The sequence below is a fragment of the Podarcis pityusensis genome (genome assembly GCF_964106645.2).
Source record: "Podarcis pityusensis genome assembly, chromosome: 4".
Classification (NCBI taxonomy): domain Eukaryota; kingdom Metazoa; phylum Chordata; class Lepidosauria; order Squamata; family Lacertidae; genus Podarcis; species Podarcis pityusensis.
The window spans coordinates 70,466,916-70,483,855 of NC_138027.1; the positions used below are offsets into that span (position 1 = coordinate 70,466,916).

Sequence of the window (16,940 nt, forward strand, 5' to 3'; positions counted from 1 at the left end):
CTAACAACAGTAAAAGTAACACAGTTTACATAAAATCACAATCAATTAATAGAAATACATTTTAAAATCAATTCATTCTAAAATCAATTCAGAATCAAATTAATGGCAACCATTTTGCTAGAGTTCTATGAGGATTACCAAAGGAGGGGGTCACACTGTGCCTTGGCCAAAGGCCTAGTGGAACAGCTCTGTCTTTCAGGCCCTGCAGAAAGACATCAAGTCCCACAGGGCCCTAGTCTCTTGTGACAGAGGAGAGGCCAAGCCATGAACAGAGCAGAAAGGGCAAACAAGCTCTCATACATTGTGACTTTTTGCAGGATACTTGGTGAGACATTTCACAGGCACCATAGGAATGTTGGGCACATTGCTTCCCTCAGGCACTGCATTAGTGCCCCCAGTACAAACTCTGTACTGTGAAAAGCCTCCTAAATAATCCACCTTTGCTTCATAAGTAATGATTGTTTAGTTTCCTTAAAAAACCCTTTTTTTTTGTCTGTTGGAAACAGTTCTTTCTCTCCATTGCGTTCTCTCACTACCTGGTGTGAAAAATGATGCATTGCAGTTTCACATAAAAACAATGCAGTTATTAAGGCATGAATGTTCTTGAAAGCCATAGTCCTCAGGTTAAGGTTATAAAATACACTGAAGGAAAAGGAAAGTATGGTATAGATCAAACAAGCCCATTGTGCCTCCTCCACAGAATTACCTAGTTGCCTTTCAAAAGATATCAAGGGAACATGTGGAAAAGAGATCTCTCGAAAGAACAGTGTTTCCTTTCTTCATCCAGTGAATTATATTAATGTGTAGCCCCTTAAGACAAAGAAGAAATTTCTTGTATATGTTTTGCAAAGGCAAATAAGGAAACATAACAGTGAAGGTGGACGTAAGATGCTCATTAGGGAAGCTGAGGAAGTACCATTTCTTAAGGAATGTTGCAACGTTTTCCCCTCCAAAAAGCAAGCAGAGTTTGTTGTTCTGATTTTTGCTTTTGAAATTTGCTTTTTTCCCCCTCCTCTTTTTTCTTGCCTCGGTATTGAATTAAAATAAATGTCCTTGTGGCACGCTAAAGGCCCATAAATCTTTCCAATGAACATTTAATGGCAGAACTGGGCTTTTAGAACTGCAGCTTGACTGCAGTGCAGAGAACAGTATGCAGCAATATCGGAGAATTCAAAGAAATGTGTAGCATCCTCCTGACACATTTCAGGAGTAAGCAGATCTTTTAGTACTTAAGAAAGCCAGGATCACATTGTGTGATGTATTTTCTGCAGTAACTACCCCCCCCCCAACCCAAGCAATTAATTGTATAAATCAAAGAAACTAGGAGCAAATACACCCTTCTTTGAATTGTTAGTGGACTGCCCCTGCTTTCTCTGGAATTGCATAGGGGAGCCCCAAATCCTAAACTAAATTGTCACCTTTTTAAAGCCATGATAAGAACACCCCCTCTGTAGGCCACACAGGGAGAGACCAAAACTGTCCAACTCAGAAGAGGTCTTCTCAATGAAGGCTTTTGAATGGGATTTGCAACAAGCCACACATCGTGATAGATAGGGAGTGTGGTGTCAAAGTCTGAATGGGGCAAACAATGCTCTTTCAGATTTCCTTTCCAATTGATATTTGCCATGGTCGACGCTTGGTGCGATGACATTATCCTCTCTGAAGATTAGAGTGTAATTAAATCACTGCTCATAACTTTGACTGCAAATAAGCATTGCTGTATGTCATCCGTTTACACTATGGCGGTGAGATGAAGGAGGGAATGAATGAACTGTTCATCCAATGATGAACATTTGTGCATCAGGACTTCTGGTTTCTCCTCTTCTCCGTCCAGCCACACACACAAACAAACACACACACACACCTGCTTCAGAGTGGGGGGGGGGAGAGCCTTGTTGTGTGAGCCAATGCCTGTTCATGCTACAATTGGATCTCACCCAATTTTTACCCATATCTGTTCAGTCCAATGGGGCCATTCCCACGGAATTGCATGGAGGAATTAAACTTAAAGGTTTCTTCGAAAGTGGGAAATGTCTGTGCATCGGAAAGGCTAAACAGGTCAGGAGACAAGAGACTTGAGTGTTCTGTTTAAAAATAAAATAAAAAAAAAATTTTAAATAGAGATTGTACACAACAAACATAACAATTTACTGGTATTTATTTTTATATAAAAAAAAGTTCTCTGAAACCTTCTGACCTCCCTCCTTCCTTTCATGCGTTCCGTTTCTAAATTTTATTCCTGCATCCAATGTTTATGTTATTTTATAAGTGTCATTGTATTCCTGCCAATGATTTCAACTGTTTACAGTGGTCTCTCAGATATTCCAGTCTTTCGCAAATATTTGGTTATCCTGCTTTCTGATCTTTCCCATCAGTCTTGCCATTTTGGCATATTCCATCAGCTTGATCTGCCACTCTTCTCTGGTCAGTACTTCTTCTTCTTTCCATCTCTGGGCTAAGAGCATCTTTGCTGCTGCCGTTGCATACATAAACAGTCCTTTACTTTCTTTTGGTAGTTCCACACCTATAATTCCTGACATAAAAGCCTCTGTTTTTTAAACAAAGGTTATCTTAAACATTTTCCCCCCAATTCATTATATATCATTTCCCAGAATGTTGTTAAAACCCCACATGGCCACCGCATATGATAAAAGGTACCTTCTTTCCTTTTACATTTCCAGCACACATTTTTGCTATTTTACTAGGTGTCAAATACCAACGGTATATCATTTTCATATAATTTTCTTTCGGCGAACAGCAAGCTGTAAATTTCAAATCCTTTCCATAGCTTTTCCCATGATGAAAACTGTGTGTTATAACCAAAATCTCTTGCCCAGTGTATCATTACAGATTTAACTTCTTCATCTTTAGTAAACCATTCTAAAACTAATTGATAAATTTTCGAAAGTAATTTCACATTATTTTACAACAGATCTTTTTCAAACCTTGATATCTGTTTACCAAAGCCCTTCTATTTATCCAATTTGAAGACATCATTTAATTGATTATACTGTAACCAGTATTTTAACAGCTCTCTGATGTCTTCGACCTTTTTCAATTTTAATTGATCTTCCACTTCTCTTAGCAGCTCTTTATAGGTTGCCCAATCACCTCTCATATTTAGCTTTTTAACAGATATTGCTTAAACTGGGTTCCTCTCTTCCCAACAATAATGATGTATTATTGTTAATAAACAGTGCTTGTAGAATCAAACATGTAGGTGTTTGAAATATATGGAGAATAATTCCCAGGATGTCACAACCTTCTGTATCTGCTTATTATTTATATTACTGTTATTATTATTCCTGCAGGGTGTTAACAAGTTAGGCTTCAGCATTTATCTAAGGATTACAAAAGCTCCCTCATGATCCCATCTGTCAGTATTACTCATAATTTCAAGCAGTTTTGCACAGGCCGCCTGCTCAAGAGCTAATTTCAGCAGGGTGTACATAAAACTGTACACTCTCCTGGGTCTGGATTTATACCATACTTCCTAAAGACAGCAAAAATCTTTAGGAAGGGCCATTAATCATTTTACCATGCACCCAACTGTTAATATGATTACTAGGTCGAAATGAGACTGACTATAACAAATATTCCCTATTTGGATTTGCTCTAAATTGACAATAAGCATTTGGAACTGTGTGACCTTGAAATCCCACCTGTTCTGTTGAAAAGTGGAGTATTTTCAGTTTTGCTAACCTTTTAGTACTCATAATAATATCATAGTCATTGGAGAAAATCACAAAATATGGAATCAATAAGAGAGAATGAATAGAATCTAGAGATGGTGTTCTGCAATTGCACTGTATATTTTGTGTTCTTTTTTTTATTAAAACCAAACTATCTGTATTTTAAAAAATACATTTTCTTACAAAAATGATGGTCACGGTTCTACCCCATTCACAAGCAAAGATGAAGATATGCAAAACTCCAGTTTAACTTGTGCTCACAACACTTCAGTCCAGTTCCTTAAAAGAGATTTTCCCAACCTCTTGGCCTTCAGATTTTTCAGACTGTGAGGAATGCAAGAGCCTTGGTGAATGCTTGACATGTTGCAACATTTCTGGCAAAGCAATAACACTCTGGGTAGAGGTTAAACTGGATTCTTATAAAGAGTAATGCAGCACCCTGCACTGATAACACTGAATGTAGAATTGAAGGAGGGGATAGTGTGCCACTTCTGAATAAGCCCAACCTATACCCCATGGTAATTAACAACTACTGCCTTGTCACAAATACTCTCTTTGGGGGCAAGGTACATGAGAGGCAGATACAAGTGGCAACACCGCTGCAGTCACTCCTAAAGGAGACTAGCTAGGAGTCAGGGATGATGGGAATTGTAGTCCAAAAACAGCTGGAGACCCAAGTTTGGGAAACACTGATCTACACCCATTCCAGTCTGGGTTCATAACTAGTTTGGGGACTGAAACTGCCATAGTTACCTCTGTCAGGAGAGGGGTGTGTGAATGCAAACCTGTTGGTCTTACTATAACTCATCACCAGCTTTTAATACCATCCTCTTAGACCCCTCTACAGGAGATAAGTATTTGGGGCACTGTTCTGCAGTGGTTCCAGTCTTCTCTCCTGGAATGGTTCCAGAAGGTAGCATTGGATAAGTGCTTCTTGGCCCCCTGAAACATTTCAGCTATTGGTTGCTGCAGGGCACTATATTGTTTTCAGACCTGTTTTAACATCTATCTAGATTACGTTGTTGGGAGTCATTATTAGGAGTTTTGGAGCCAGATGTCATAAGTATGCTGATGTCCTGAGCATGCCCAGCCCAAGGAGGACAAATGGTTGATAGTTTAGATTCTTTATTGAGAAACTACACACTTTATGGTAGCTCAGAACATGAACATGACTAAGGAGATGGCATCCCTTCCCCAGGCTTGTGCTCTCAGCTGGACTGCTGGAGCAATGGCATGGCCACGCTTCCACCCTCATTTGATGCGGGCGCACAAACAACCTGCAATTTCTTGTATCACTGTGCCTGTCTCTCCAAGCCCATCCTGGTTCTGGAGTACAACAAGGAAGGTAATGGAGCAGATTCTACTGCCCCACTTTCAGACACTGTCTCTTCCTCTGCTTCTTCCTCTGCTCTTAGTTCATTCTGTCCTTCCTCTGGTCCCAGCTCCTGCCCCACATCCTGCACCTCCTCCGTCATATCCAACTGCACAGACTATTCTTCCTACAGCCCTGGCTCCAGCTTCACAGGAGGCACAAAACTCCATATATCACTCTCCCTTTCCCCTTGATCAGCCTCCAGTCCACAGCCTCAGCCACACAGACCAGCAAGTCCTGCCAGCTGATGATACTCAACTCAAATTTTCTGTAACATCTGAATTGGGAATGGGCCTGGATCAGTGTCTGAATGCAGTAATAGGCTAGATGAGGGCTAATCAACTGTCTGAATCCTAGCGGGTCTGTGTGTGAGTGCTTTCTGGATCTCAGAAGTCAGTATGTTGTGTGCCCAGGATGGGATCACACTCTCCCTGAAGGAGGAAGTTCATAGGAAGCATTGATCTGACTGCACACCAAGTGGAGGGACCTGCGCTTGCATTTCTCAGGGTCAGATAATGAGTGATAGCAGCAATCAACTTTTGTGGGGGAGAAAAAAGTGAGACGCTGACCATCACTACTGCTAGAGAGCCAGTGTGGTGTAGTGGTTAAGAGCGGAAGGCTCGTAATCTGGTGAACCGGGTCCGCGTCTCCGCTCCTCCACATGCAGCTGCTGGGTGACTTTAGGCTAGTCATACTTCTCTGAAGTCTCTCAGCCTCACTCACCTCACAGAGTGTTTGTTGTGGGGGAGGAAGGGAAAGGAGAATGTTAGCCGCTTTGAGACTCCTTCGGGTAGTGATAAAGCAGGATATCAAATCCAAACTCTTCTTCTTCTTCTAGTACAGCCCTTGCAGGTTTGTCAGATAAGAACAGCATACCGGTTGAATCAAGTGCATATTTCCATATACAGAATATGTGTGCAGAAGTCTGTTCCTGTATATGTGTCTCTTTAGCTGTACTGGAGGTTGTGCTCCTAGTATTGAAAGGATCCCTTCCTCATCATAGTCCCTGTTGCCCCCCCCCCCATGGTATAATTAGCTTTCTCTGGTTTGCTGTCTCTAACATAGTGGACATTGTCTGCTATGAGACTGAAATATGGCCACTTTCTCTCAAGCAGAGTCTTGAAAACTTAATGAGCTTGCAACCTGGAATATTTAAGCAGGTATTTTACGGGGACCCAATATATTTGTACTGTTTGTGTTTGTAAGAAATAACAGGTGTAGCTGACTAGCCTCCCAGCAAAACCTAAGATCAAGAATACCTAGCCCCTCATGCTATACACACACACACACACACACACACAAAATCTGACATTTTCAATTCCTAAATAAGGAAGCAACATCCAGAATCTTACTGTACAATTAATACTTAGAGCATCATTTGGAGGTTCTGCACTATTCATCTAATTGGCACAGACCTCCTATGCTTACAAACTGCACACTATTTGATGGGCCCATTACAAGAACTAGGTTTGAGGAGAGGGCAATGCTGCAAAACCACTAAGTGTCAAAAGACATGACAGCAAAAGGCATTTTGTGTTCCAGCCTGTAACTGGAGCTAGCATATGAAATGTGACAAAGGGCAGTGGCTGTTGAAAGCGGGAGAACATTAGGAATCAAAAGCAGCTATTTACTGATGCGGTATTTCCAGTTCCGCCAGCTTTATTCTTCAGTGTGCTCACAGAAATGAGACTGAAATGCTTGCATGCAATCCCCTCCAAACAGTACTGTTTAAAATGCCATTAAGTGAGCAGAGAAGGCACTGTATAAATGTTTGCGGCATACACTTTGCTGTGCTACCCTCATCACTAAATCACAGGTGGCTTTGTACATGATGGGTTAACTCCTTTTGCTTCTGTTTGGAAGCAAATTGGTAATTGCAAGCTTTCTCATAGGAGGGTGCACCACTACTCTTCTTTCCAAGAGTTTTCTTCCCACTTGTACCATTGGCAAATGCATGCAGACACATTATCATCATATACCTCATTGGTAGAGCATCTGCATAGCATGCAAAAGGTCTCAGAGCTGGAAAATATCCCAGGTGTGAAACTGGGCAGCCATTAACAGTCAGTGAATATAATACTGAGCTAGATGCTCCAGTCATCTGACTCAGTATAACTTGACAGCTTCCCATGTGTCTGTAGTGGAGAACTGCTTGAGAAGTCTCCCACCGACATACACAGCCAAAAGTACAAAGGCATTCACTTTAGATCTGGATGTGGAGGAAACAAGCATGATAAATGATAAAAGAATCAGCTCAAGCAAAGAAGATATGTCCCACACTCGAGCCTATTTGTTTGGATGGTCCGATAGGGGCTGTTGCCCAGTGATAGAGTACAGTCATACCTTGGGTTGTGAACGTGATCCGTGTGGAAGGCACGTTCGCAACCCACAGCACCACGTCTGCGCATGCACGTGATGCAATTTGGTGCTTCTGCTCATGTGCGTGACATCATTTTGCACTTCTACGCATGTGCAAGTGCCAAAACCTGGAAGTAACCTGTTCCAGTACAGTAGTACCTTGGGTTAAGAACTTAATTCGTTCCGGAGGTCCGTTCTTAACCTGAAACTGTTCTTAACCTGAAGCACCACTTTAGCTAATGGGGCCTCCCACTGCCGCCACAGCACGATTTCTGTTCTTATCCTGAAGCAAAGTTCTTAACCTGAGGTACTATTTCTGGGTTAGCAGAGTCTGTAACCTGAAGTGTATGTAACCTGAAGTGTATGTAACCCGAGGTACCACTGTACTTTTGGGTTCAGCGTGGTCTGCAACCTGAAAACACGCAACCCGCAGTGTTCGTAACCCAAGGTATGACTGTACTTGCTTTGTATGGAGATGGCCCCAGGTTCAGTCCCTGAGTACTCCAGTTAGAGTTGGAAAAGACCCCTGTCCATGGTGCTGGAGAGTTGCTTCAAATTTAGTGTGGACAGTACTGTGCTAGATAAACAAATCTAGTCTGACTTAGTAAAGGGCAGCTTCCAGTATGCAGCAGGTCATGTAGTACAAACTTCACAGCATTCTGCAAGAACAGGGATTAAACATTAAAGGAAGCCTTTGCATACTAATGCACAGTTCCATGGCAATCAACAAAAGCTGTAGTGAGAGTAAGGCAGTTAATTTTAAAGAAATGTTGTACATGTACTGAATCTTGCTGGCATTTTGAACCAGAGAAGAATTTGGGGGGGAAATAGCATTTGACTTCTAATGCAGCCAAGGCTTACTAGCTGCAAAAGCTCACATTCCGAGCTAAGTTATATCAAACTTTTGTAACGTTTCTATATTATAGAAACATATTTCCCCCCCTCCTTACCAGAAGGCTACATTTTCCTGTTACTCTCCCAAGATTGCTTGAATATTTTCCCACATGGATGATACTGAACTATAACCACCAGAAATACACGACAAGCTATTTAATTTGATGCATTTCTTAAGAGGGCATCCCTCACGTGGGGATATACTTGTCAGAAAAAGTAAAAATTGAGGATGGCAATTGAGGATGGTACTTGAGGATGGCACTTCACCCCATCCTGTACCTTAGGAGCACATTTTATCTCGCCATTTCATTTCAAATTTCAGGTGGAATAAGATTCAACAAACTCCAGCTTCTTAGGTCTTAGCTTCTGGAGAAATTCAAATATGAGCATCAAAATGAATTAAAACAGGTTTTGACAGTATTATCATTTGAGAGGTGGGATTGGTATTGTAGTACATAGATTAATGGTTTAAACAACCGGCATACCTTTCAAGATGCAAAATGCGTTGTCAGCATCATTTTTGGATTCTAGTGAATATTGTCATCTCATGTTTTGACATTATGAGTTCCTGGTCAAGTACGATATTGTCAAAATCATAGTTATTTAGGTGTGCACCTGGTTATGTGCAGCTCCTGATCTAGCAAGTCTACTTTGAAGTGAAGTGAAGTCTACCTTAGCTGAATTGGGATCATATTATCCCACTGCTTACTCTTCAGGATTTACCAGATCTTCCCTTCCCTTCCCTTCCCTTCCCTTCCCTTCCCTTCCCTTCCCTTCCCTTCCCTTCCCTTATTTGTAAAACAACTAATACTGTGGCATTCTTTACAAACAAAATTAATAGGTTTTGTGGAAGATGTTGAAGTCCTGTAGAATGGCAACAATAGTGTTTTAAACATGGATATTGCAACATAAGGTTTGCTAATAATATTAAAAATAATAATGCAGTATCAAATTATTTCCTTAGAAATAAGCACGCAATATGCAAAATTCATAAATTATATACGCTAATGTTCTCCCCACATTGGGCTATTCAGAAGTTTTAATGCTGCATTGAATGGCAAGAGAATTTCCCTTTCGTTAAAAATAGTAATAATGAAAGGTTAATTCTGTCAAAGGAACAGAAGGATATTATTAAGCTTAAATAATACTTTTGCCTTCTGTAATAACCAGCAGCTCTGTTTGAACAATGAAGGAACCTTTGGAGCATTTAATTGTGCTTATGGATATTTTGAATATATTTTGAAAAGTTGTAGCATTCTGCGAAAAGCAATACTGTAACGCTCGTTTCTAAAATAAATGAATGTAACATGTTTGGAAATAAAAATGAGAAACCTTGGTGTAATGCATTCTGCACTCTGGAGCAATATTGAAAAAGCACTAATTCATCAAACAGAACCTGAGGAAAAAACGTAGCTTGTAACAAAAGACAGAATGCTGAGCTCAGCCATTGCAGTGCAACAAAGATATTCACATATTTGTCTTATTTCGGGGAAAGAATACATAACTGCTGTTGAAGCATGAAGCAAGGCTCCGTATCTCATAAATATTATCCCCCCACCATTTCTGTTTTGAAAGCAATGTGAGTCCTTTGTTGCAGTGTCTAATAAGGACGCCTAATAATCAGAGTAATGATAATCATTCTGATGCAACAAGACGATCTCTCGGTGTGGAAACAGATTTCCACCCATGGACCTTTCCTTCTGTATGCATAAAAAGGCTACTGGCAAGAAATGGGCATTGATTGCCCATGGGTGAGCAGGCAGTGCTTTCCCTTCCCCCTGGTGCAACTGATGATCAAAGCTGACAGCAATGGCTATCTGGGTGAAACAGAGATTGCTCACTGCAGCATGCCTTCCTGTGTTTGCAGTTCCTTGATATGCACTGGGCATGTGCAGCAAAACACTGGGATCCTGCTGCATTCTTCCAGCTGCCTTTGCCACTGATTAGGCTGTTAGTAGAACTTGCAAGAGCCCATGTGGTGTAGTGGTTAGAGTGCTGGACTAAGACCTGGCAGACCAGGTTCAAATCCCCACTCTGTCACGAAGCTCAATAGGTGACCTTGGGCCGGTCACAGCGTCTCAGCCTAACTTACCTCACAGGGATGTTGTGGGAATTAAATGTGTACCACCTTAAGCTTCTTAGAGAAAAAAAAATACAATATGAATGCACTAAATAAATAAATAAATAAATAAATAAATGTGCCCTTAGATTTTCTTCATTATTTCAATTACCCACGTTTCTGTAATGCTGTTTGTTCATGGCTATGGATGAGTCCCTTCCAATTCATACAGAACATTATCCAGACTTTTCTAGTGTCCACACTGAATATTTAACAACGGGGGGGGGGGGGGAGCTGTATGGACTTTTTAAGCATATAACTTGAACACTCAAAAACCACAATTTCCTGCCACTCACTTGCCCTCCATGCCACCTTCTCCTCTTACTATGTAGGTATGTGAGGAGTGAAAAATGGCAGAGGTCTCCTTTGGAGGAAAGGATGTAGCTCAGGTTTAATCCCTAGGTTTAATCCCTGGTATCTCTAGACTCCTGCTGGAGAACCCAGCGGTAGCCAGTATTTGCAGTTTGAGCCACATGGACCGGTGGTGTGGCTCACAATAAGGCAGCTTCCTATATTGTGGGAAAAAAAAATCTTCATGGGGTCTCCCCTTAATTGCACATGCCTCACAGATGGTAGTTTTCCTTCTGAAATTCTTAGTCAAGTTTCATCATTCCTAGCAAGGAATGATGTTCTGCATGCAATTTTGAGCTGATAATGCATTTGAAGGGAGTGATCTCTACCGTTTTACCCTCTCCACATTTTCCCATGGTAACACCTATTACTTGTGGGAGGTGGTAGTGTTTTTGGAGGATAAGGGAGAAACAGAAGCATGGGGTTGGATCTGACTTGAAAAGGAGGAACCTGTTCAGGCTGGCGGGGGCAGTACTTTCTGCATAGTTCTAGTTAGAAGTGCATTGGAAGGGAATTCATTACAAAGGCTTAGGAGTAAAACAAATTAGATCACAATTTTGCTTTCCTGTTTGTGGAAAGTGAAATCAGAAGAGCACCCATATAAGCCAATTTGCCAGTTTATAGTGTTTGTCCAAATCACCCTTTTTGAAGAAACAGTCTGATCTAAACATAATACAGAAAACTAGCTCTGATTTTATATATGAACTTGAAGAACCAAAACCTGGCATCAATATCCTGAAATAAACATTGTTAAAGCTTGTAGTAGTATATCCGAGCATGTAATTATTTTCCAGGTTTGGGGCTGCTTTGTAATTGTTAAGTTGTGGGTGAACATATCAGTCGACACAGCGATTCTTCAAACAGCTCTTGTTTATTCACAGGCCAAAACAGAACTGAACTGACGGGTTCAGTAAGCCTGCTTATATAGAGCTCCAGTACAACGTGACTGTAACAATTTTCTAAAACTATCCAATCACTGAACGTCACTTTTGATCTCTTATTTGCATAACTATCTACAGTATCCCCCTGCTGGCTCAGGGTGAGAACTTCGGTACATAACAGTAATATTGTTTTGTTTGTATATTTACAGGGATCCGAACCAACCCGTTCCCCAGGATACAAAGTTTATCCATACGAAACCCAATCGTTTTGAAGAAGTAGCCTGGTCTAAATATAATCCAAAGGACCAACTTTATTTACACATTGGCTTGAAACCCAGAGTCCGGGATCACTACCGAGCAACGAAAGTTGCTTTCTGGCTAGAACTTGTTCCACATTTACACAACCTGAATGAAATATTCCAGTATGTCTCCACAACAACAAAGGTGCCGCCTCCTGATATGACATCATTCCCTTACGTCACCAGGCGTTCTCCTGGCGGGAAGTTCACCACCAAGCGCCCACTGATGACACCGAGCAACAATCCGAAGCATTCGAAAGACACACAGAAAACGTCTCCAGATGATGCAAGTGTTCTGATAGAAAACAAGAGAGATTATTCCACAGAGCTGAGTGTTACCATTGCCGTAGGTGCATCTCTGTTATTCCTCAACATATTAGCATTTGCCGCGTTGTACTACAAAAAAGACAAGCGACGTCATGAGACGCACAGACGCCCCAGTCCACAGCGGAACACCACCAACGATATCGCCCACATACAGAACGAAGAGATAATGTCATTGCAGATGAAGCAGCTGGAGCACGACCACGAGTGTGAGTCACTACAGGCACACGACACCCTGAGACTCACCTGTCCACCTGATTATACCCTCACTCTTAGAAGATCTCCGGATGACATTCCACTCATGACGCCCAACACCATAACCATGATTCCAAACACATTAACAGGAATGCAGCCTTTGCATACTTTCAACACTTTCAGCGGAGGACAAAACAGTACTAATTTGCCCCATGGACATTCCACCACTAGGGTATAGCTCTGTTATTCGCCCCGCCCCATGCCACCCAGAAGATTAAAAATAAGGAAAAAAAGGGGGGGAAAGCAAAGAAAATAAATCATACTCTCCATCAAGCAACTTGTCTAAACAAAACAAAAAGATATAGAGAAAGAGAGAAAGGCAGACACAATTTTCTTACAGATCCTTTTCATAGGAACTCTGATATTCTATTAAAAAAAAAAGATCACCTTCTCAAACCCTGTGAAATGTGAAATGTGTACATTGCTATTAGGATACTGCTTTAATATCTCAACCACTCTGATTGAAAGTTAAGAGTTGAGGCCTGAAGAGAATCACTTAGAAAGGATATGTATTGAGTGTAACAAACAGAAGCAGAAACTTCTGGAAACACAGAGCCAGTGACTGTACAGTTTTTTAATAAATAAAATTTTAAAAAAATGTTCTATATGTGCCATACCATGAATGGCCCTTGTTATACAAAAGACATCACCATGGGCTTTTACCCATCATAAGAAGCTGTAATCCAGAATGGGGAAATAAGATTTTATTATTAAAAAAAAATAGGACTGACTATGCAGTAAATACGTATAGTTCTGTGCAAAGAGATGACTTGCCAGCCTGAACTATATTTAAGAAACTTTGTAAAAAAAAAATGTACATAGCTGTGAGTTTTAAAAAGAAGAAGCTTTTATTGGTGTTTTCAGTTTGAAAAGAGCTTTTAGAAAGATTGTGCTTTCAGTTGTGATCTATGTGTATAAACATTAATCATACCACCTCTGTTTCCTCCCAGACCAAAAGGAGGATTTTCTTCTTAATTACTAGTGGTAAACCAACACATGAGGGTTTCTTTTTTTCTCCCTAATGTTTCATTTCTAGGAGAACATGATGTCATGCTGAGGATACAGACGACTGTGTGGCCTGCCAGATTTTCTTTTACAGGTTACACACATGCATGTTAAGGCGTTCATAGATAGGAAACAGTTGGGTTTGTTTTCCTAAAATATATAAATATATAAATATATAAATCCTTTTTTCCCCCCTTTCCTTTCCTATTTTTGTGTTAGCCTTCATATACTGCAACACAGAGAAACAGATTTGAAGAATTACAAAAAGCTTGTTAAAATTGAGCTATGAGTCCTTTTTTCTTTTCTTTTTTTTGTTTTTATTTCTTTTGGGTATCCGCTATGCCATGAATCATTGCTTTCCAAATTGTGAGTGCCCTGATGCGTATTAAGAAGGCCTGCCTCTCTGGCCAGTCTTTTTCTGAGGAAGATTAGTTCTGCCTGCACCAGCAGTCTGCAGAAGAGGTTGATCTGAGAAGCAACTGCTCTGCTATTTTGAACAAGGGAAACACATGAAGTGGAAGATGGGGAAGAAATAGTTTCTATTTACTGTTCGTTTAATAAAGTATGAGGGAAGATCTGGACGGAACAGTCTATAAAGAGCTTTTGGCCCAGTAGTAATTCGTAACCAAGCCCACAGTCTTTTGTTGCACCACAGAAAGGATGGATGGCCTGGAGAGCTAGAAGAAAACCATATCAAATGTACAATAGGTGAGTTGCCTTGAAGAAGCTGGGTCATTTTACTGTGCAAAAGCATCAAACCTTTTTCTTAATTCCTCACTCTATTCCCGTTAACAGGGGAGTTTGGTATGAAAGGCAGCTGTTCCAACAAGATACTTGGCACCTCTGTATAAAGTTTTTAAAAAATATCAACTGTTATAAAGGTAGAATTGAGTTATTAATAAGTGAAGAATGGTTTATATTTTGTCTTTAGAAAACTGAAGTTAAAGTTGGTAACCAAAGATATTTGAACAGAGTTGCTCTGCACATGATCATATCTTTCCCAGGATGTATATTGTATTTTTTATTTCCCTGTGTTAAAAAGGGCACAACGCTGTATTATCATCCCCAGATAATCATATCTGACACAAGATGCCTTCTGCCTTTAGACTAGACAGCTTGCAACATAATAACTTACAGCTACTTTGACATCTTCTCATCTAGCTGTGTTATAGGCACAGCTCCATACTGTTTCTGGCAAAGAAAGCAGGTCCTGACATTGAGAATCACAAAAGGTGGATTGGCAATCCAGTAAATTGACTAATGTGGCCCATACTGAAGTCTTCTTGGAAATTGAAAACTTGTATATGCTTTCTGCTTCTTGGTGAGGGTTTACATGAGCTTAGAGCTTGGTTTGTCACCCAATATTAAATGGGGATGAAGGAAAAAAACAATTGCCTTCCATGATCTTTACTGTCATTTTAATTAAAGCTGGGCCTCTTCTATGCCATTCTCACAATTGACGCATTGCCTCCACTAAGACACAACAGTTCTTCACGACTTGTGGGATTAAAGAGAAAGGGATGTGATGGCATCTTAGTTGGGTATGTTTGTTATGTGAATTATGGTATTTGTTTAGTATTTCCAGTTGTCTTCTGCTAGCAACATGTACAGTACTGTGTCAGGCTTGTGACATTTGGGTAAAACCGTTTCTGTAAGTGAATGATTTTAGCTTTTAAAAACGATGACAATGACGTCACTTTAATAATCTAATACGTCTGGACAGATGTATAATTTATAAATGGAAATTTTTAGGCTCTTCATAGGATTCTATAATAATAACAACAAAGTATACTTTGAAAAAAAACTATAAAAGGAAAGAAAAAAGAACTTTCCCAGGCTTTTCTTCTTGACCTTAAGAGGCACGCAGGGTTTCTTTTTATTATTGTTTCTGCATTTTTCTTTTCTTTTTTGGTTCTGCCTTAAGTAAGGATAGAAGATATATATGGCTGGACACATATGTATAAACTTTTCAGCAGCATTTTTAATAATAAAATATCACAGTATTTTCTAATGCTTTGTGCAAAGAATTATGTGTTTATCCTTTTTGTAAAGAAAACAATCATTTTAAAAACCTGACACCTGTACAAAGGCCTGGAAACGATGCCTTATGAGGAACGGCTAAGGGAGCTGGGCATGTTTAGCCTGGAGAAGAGGAGGTTAAGGGGTGATATGATAGCCATGTTCAAATATATAAAAGGATGTCACATAGAGGAGGGAGAAAGGTTGTTTTCTGCTGCTCCAGAGAAGCGGACACGGAACAATGGATCCAAACTACAAGAAAGAAGATTCCACCTAAACATTAGGAAGAACTTCCTGACAGTAAGAGCTGTTCGACAGTGGAATTTGCTGCCAAGGAGTGTGGTGGAGTCTCCTTCTTTGGAGGTCTTTAAGCAGAGGCTTGACAACCATATGTCAGGAGTGCTCTGATGGTGTTTCCTGCTTGGCAGGGGGTTGGACTCGATGGCCCTTGTGGTCTCTTCCAACTCTATGATTCTATTCTATGATTCTACTTAAGCTCTCGGGTCTCCATAGAGGCTTGTCATGTATGGTTCAACTGGTAGGTTGGATTTGGGTTCATATTATAATTAGCATTGCTGTAAGCCTATTGCCAAGGGAAATCCATGCCTGATGCTGAACTACCAAACAGCAAGTATTATTTGTTATTGCATATGAATTCCATCACTTTTTAAAAGCTGTTGCTGGTGCCAAATGAAAATGAAATGCTTGAACAACAACATGTGCCCAATTTTTCATAATTAGCAATCAGTCCAATGAGGTTGGAGTGATGTCTTGTCTAGTTTTGTTTCTGAAGTTGACCCGTACAGTCTGCAACTCAAATTTAAGAACATATGAAGGTGCCTTATATTGTATTAGACTGTTGGTATCTAGCTCAATATCATTTAAACTACATCTCAATAGCATCTCCAAAGTTTCAGGCTGGGGTCTTTTCTAGCCCATTAGCAGCCCATATGACAGTGTCCTTGGGACGTTCCAAACAGACCATGTCATTGGTGCTTACCTGAGGGGGGGCAAGAGGTGGGGAGTTGGGTGCTGTCCCACACAGCACTGAGCTCCGTGCACCTTGCCCTGCCCTATCTCGTACTGGTAAGCACCAGTGAAATGTTGTGTTCAGAAGCTAGGAGAGCAGTGATGCCCCACCTACGCCACCACACAGCCTGCCATGGTCCCGGCCCTATCTGGAAATGCCACAAATGTAACCTGGGAACATCTGCATGGGCTTTGGTGAGACTCAAACTGGGTGTCCTGCAGATAGGGATGTGGGATAAATTCAATTCAGTTCAGATGTTAAGGAAATCTTAGCTAATTAGATCTTTTCAAAACCATACAGCAACTGAAACACAGCCTTCCTTCAAAATCCACATTTCTCTG

General features: G+C 40.6%; 1 protein-coding gene across 6 annotated transcripts in view; it reads left to right on the plus strand.

The window, feature by feature from the left end:
- NLGN4X (neuroligin 4 X-linked) overlaps nt 1-15,561 on the plus strand; it is a 160,656-nt gene extending 145,095 nt beyond the window's left edge. For all 6 annotated transcript variants that reach the window (XM_081001319.1, XM_081001318.1, XM_081001323.1 and 3 more), the window contains one exon: nt 11,877-15,561. In XM_081001319.1, coding sequence (XP_080857445.1) covers nt 11,877-12,723 — 847 coding nt within the window. In that variant the 3' untranslated portion in view covers nt 12,724-15,561. The remainder of the gene's footprint in view (nt 1-11,876) is intronic.
- Nucleotides 15,562-16,940: the final 1,379 nt, after the last annotated feature.